Genomic DNA, 5,000 nt, shown 5'->3' on the forward strand with positions numbered 1-5,000 from the left:
ATCAACGCGGGCTTGATTTCTTTATGTTTGAGATCTTCTCCAACTTTTCGAGAAATAAAGACTGGGCATAAGTCGATGTTTAACAGCTTACCAAGATCTTTCAACTGCTTGCGCACAGAGTCAGCTGATTTTTGTTCCTTGAACGGTAGAACAATTTGTACTGATTGCGGGTCAGGTGTAGATTTACGTGGAGGTGCTGGTGTTTGTTTGGATGTGATAAAGTTGGAGATCATAGAGTGAACAAGATGTTCAGGATATGCCAACTGTAGGAATAAGGTCTTGAGGCGGCTACACTCTTCATGAAATAATGACCAGTTAGATGATAGCTTGAAAGCTCGGTCTAGCATGGTAATAATTAAGGATTTCTTATAACGATTATCAACGTGACTATTATAATGTAACAATAGACCCGTATTGGTCAGTTTCACGTATACACTAGTCGTAATATTCTGACCGTCTTTTCTTAGGACCATGCCTAAGAAAGGGAGAGTGTTCTCAGTTGATAGTTCCATAGTAAAGCTAATCGATGGGTGGAGATCATTCAAAGCATGCAGAAAAGAATAGGCAAAAACTTCATCCTTCATGGTAGTTAAAGTATCATCAACGTAGCGCCTGAAGTATGATGGTAATTTGCTCTGGAGCTTAAGTTGTTCTTCAAGACTACACATGAAGGTGTTAGCCATGAGAGGACCGAGGGGAGAACCCATAGCCACACCCTCCGACTGCTCGTAAAGTTCGCCATTGAATTGAAACAACTGATCTTTCGTTGCGATGTTTAAAAGCTCAATCAGGTCGGATTTTGTGATGTTGAGGTTATATCTGGCATTAAACCAATTGTTGGTAAAAGCCTTTTCCGCTAGAAGACTGATAGTTTCATCAAGAGGCACGTTAGTGAAGAGGGACGTTACGTCATACGATACGATAATGTCATTGTCGTTAACTGAAGTATTGCGAACTTCTTCTGCGAATTTGAATGTATCAGTGATTGTATGTTCATTGATGGATAGCGGCTTCAGTTTTCCTTCGAGCCACTTTGCTATGTCGTAATAATTATTATAGGTCTTGGTGGCTGACAGAATGGGTCTCATCGATAACGTCGGTTTATGTGTTTTCGGTAAACCATATAGATGAGCAAGCCTAGAACCAGTTGGACAAAGTGTGTCAGCTACAGGTTTAGGTAGAATCTTTCGAATTACATTACCAAAGAGTTTCTCTTTCTCCAAGAGAGGATGGTAGTGATTGGGAGGACGTCCCCTTGTCTTGGGTCTTTCCATGTCACGTATCGTATGACGTAATGTCCCTCTTCACTAACGTGCCTCTTGATGAAACTATCAGTCTTCTAGCAGAAAAGGCTTTTACCAACAATTGGTTTAATGCCACATATAACCTCAACATCACAAAATCCGACCTGATTGAGCTTTTAAACATCGCAACGAAAGATCAGTTGTTTCAATTCAATGGCGAACTTTACGAGCAGTCGGAGGGTGTGGCTATGGGTTCTCCCCTCGGTCCTCTCACGGCTAACACCTTCATGTGTAGTCTTGAAGAACAACTTAAGCTCCAGAACAAATTACCATCATTCTACAGGCGCTATGTTGATGATACTTTAACTACCATGAAGGATGAAGTTTCTGCCTATTCTTTTCTGCATGCTTTGAATGATCTCCACCCATCGATTAGCTTTACTATGGAACTATCAACTGAGAACACTCTCCCTTTCTTAGGCATGGTCCTAAGAAAAGACGGTCAGAATATTACGACTACTGTATACGTGAAACCGACCAATACAGGTCTATTGTTACATTATAATAGTCACGTTGATAATCGTTATAAGAAATCCTTAATTATTACCATGCTAGACCGAGCTTTCAAGCTATCATCTAACTGGTCATTATTTCATGAAGAGTGTAGCCGCCTCAAGACCTTATTCCTACAGTTGGCATATCCTGAACATCTTTTTCACTCTATGATCTCCAACTTTATCACATCCAAACAAACACCAGCACCTCCACGTAAATCTACACCTGACCCGCAATCAGTACAAATTGTTCTACCGTTCAAGGAACAAAAATCAGCTGACTCTGTGCGCAAGCAGTTGAAAGATCTTGGTAAGCTGTTAAACATCGACTTATGCCCAGTCTTTATTTCTCGAAAAGTTGGAGAAGATCTCAAACATAAAGAAATCAAGCCCGCGTTGATCAACGAACAATCAGTAGTTTACAAATTTGAATGTGGCTGGTGTGATGCCAGCTATGTTGGTTACACGCGTCGACATCTCTACCAACGGATCGATGAGCATAAAAGATCTGCTTCAATATTCAATCACAGCCAAAGTCAACATCAATCAAGAACAATAACATCTGACATGTTTCGCACTCTTAAGAAATGCTCATGCAAATTTGATTGTCTTGTGTATGAAATGTTCCTTATTCGTGAGCACAAACCGTGTCTGAATATCCAAAGTGACTCGATAAAGGCAAAACTTTTCACCTAGCCTCTGGGGACTTTGAACTTAATCTTGAACATTAATATTCGAGTTATCTGTAAAATATTACATTTGCCCTGATGATGGTGTCATGAGGACACCGAAACGTTGTCTTTAATAAGTATGTTTCTGCCCGTAATTTTTATCATCAAATTATTATTATTATTATTATTATTATTATTATTATTATTATTATTATTATTATTATTATATCAAAATGTTTTCTAGGAGATTCCCCAAAGGGTACCCTATAAGGTCTACTGACAGATATGCAAATGTGTTCATCAAATCCCCTTTGTCAAAATTAATGAGCTGGTAATCGTAGGTGACTTCTTTGTTTTTGGCAACAATTTTCTGAAATCACAGCAAAATAATAAGCATTAATGGGTGTCATTACAGGGCAGCAGTTCAGGTAATTTGCTTTTCTTTTATTTACCAATTACAAGGACATAAGTGTTGTCAGAGTTGCAGGAATGCCCCTTTTTGTAACTCTATTGTGCTCACAGTTTTATAAATTGTTTTGAATGATTCAGTGCTTTCCAACTCCATTTTTATTTCACAATAAGGGGTAACTAACTTCTACATTAACTTTACTTCCTTGGGGCAAAGAACTTATCTTGTTGTTTCCACTTTTGCATATGACCTGTGGCATTTGATAGCAGAAGACATACACCATTTATTGCCAAAAAATGCAGTTGCCAGTGTTGCACAAGAGCACTTCATCAATACATATAGACTGCATAAGATAATCATAAGTATGGGATAACATAAATTCAATCCTTACTTTTCTGGATTCTCACCAACGATTCTATATACTTGATTTGCACCACCATCAGCAAACGCCTTTACACTTGCTAAAGAAATTGTATGAATTACCAAAATAAGATAAGAAAGGACTAGCAATACAATATGTCACAGGAAGCAGGGTTCGTGCAGTTGTTGCCCCCTATTCTCAGTATTCCACACCATGTCTAAATTAAGTTTGTTGTTCCTCCACTATTCTACCATTATTTGGTTTTATCAACAGATCTAGAGTTGATGATGTAAATTGGCCACCGTACAGAGAGTATAAAAGCTGAAGTTTCGAGCGTTAGCCCTTCGCTCTGACGAAGGGCTAACGCTCGAAACGTCAGCTTTTAGAATCTCTGTACGGTGGCCAATTTACATTATCAACTCCGTTGATAAAACCAAATTTTTGTATACTACTTCCCCACCGATGCAGCGCCACAGTTTCTTTAGAAACTAACCCTTTATTCTACCATTACTCTGGTTTCCCCTATAAACAAAAGATGTTTGATTCTGACCAACCCTCTTTTCATTTTATGAGGTAACAAAATTAGTAGGGTAAAAATTAACCACTGTTTATCTATTTATTTTTATTTAAGGATTTGTACACTGTACAGGTGCTAAACAATATGATGCATGTCCCCTACTAGGTTTAAATATGAGGACACAGTATAAAAGGGGTCGCTTCATATACAACTGATAAGCACAACTGATTAATTGATCCAAGATGGTGATCAACAAACAGCAACACAGAGACATGAGGCCTAAAAGATATTTCTAGCACAAGAAAAAGGGACTGGGGATTAAAAAAACATTTTATACATATTACGGAAACATTGCCATAACAGCCTTCTCAAAACCAGCCAGTCGATGGCTCAATGAGCCGCCTCCTCAGAAAGCTTGACCGTCTCTTTCCAGTCAGAAAATGTCAGACACAACACATTTTTAGCTCTAATGTAAAGTCACTGGAGATATTTTGAAAGCTTCGAAAAATCTTCTTTGACATACAAATTTGCGTCCGAAATTTTTTTTGCATCACGCATATGAAATGTTTAGTCAACTAACATTCCAGTATTTCTTATCAGACTCCATGCAAGTGTCACTTCCATATGTGAAATTTCGTCACTTTAAATCCCCAAGATTGCAATAAATTGCATATGTGAGTGTCTAAATTTGAAAAATTCCCAAGGGGAGCATGCACCCAGACCCCCTAGAACCTTGCATCCTTTGGGCACTAGCTTGGGTGCCTTTAGCACCAAAACCATCTCCACTTTCCTTATGATCTGCTCCCCAAAAGCATTTTGAGAAGGCTGCATAAGGGGCGTTTTTATTGCATCCACGGTTGATCAAGAAATCATTTGCATGTGCCTAAGTCTCCACGCCTTTTATAGTGCATCTTCATGTCTAAACACTAGGTTTAAATACATTGATATTAAGATTTCTGAGGTTTGGAGCTTAAAGGCCGGTTTTCACTAGCGACGGAGTGGGAGTCGGAGTTGTAGCCAGAGTCATAGGAGCACTTATGACCTAGTGAAAATCAAAGATCGGAGTCATAAGTGGAGTCATAAGCTAGACAGAATCGGAGTCTGAAATATCAGAACATTCCCATTTTCTTCCGACTCCGCTTATGGCTCTGTCGCTTATGATCCAGTGAAAACTATATTGTCGGAGTCGGAAGTGGAAGCGGATGAACCAACCAATCACAATGCTTGGAATCAAGTATTCTGAT

At 38.9% G+C, this 5,000-nt stretch overlaps 1 protein-coding gene across 2 annotated transcripts in view; it reads right to left on the reverse strand.

Moving 5' to 3' along the window:
• The window catches only part of LOC138044165 (thiamine pyrophosphokinase 1-like), a 13,154-nt gene that overhangs the window by 5,974 nt on the left and 2,180 nt on the right, over window positions 1-5,000 (reverse strand). For both annotated transcript variants that reach the window (XM_068890848.1, XM_068890856.1), the window contains exon 4: window positions 3,270-3,339. In XM_068890848.1, the coding sequence (XP_068746949.1) occupies window positions 3,270-3,339 (70 nt within the window). The remainder of the gene's footprint in view (window positions 1-3,269; window positions 3,340-5,000) is intronic.

The sequence above is a fragment of the Montipora capricornis genome, chromosome 1 (genome assembly GCF_036669925.1).
Source record: "Montipora capricornis isolate CH-2021 chromosome 1, ASM3666992v2, whole genome shotgun sequence".
Classification (NCBI taxonomy): Eukaryota; Metazoa; Cnidaria; class Anthozoa; order Scleractinia; family Acroporidae; genus Montipora; species Montipora capricornis.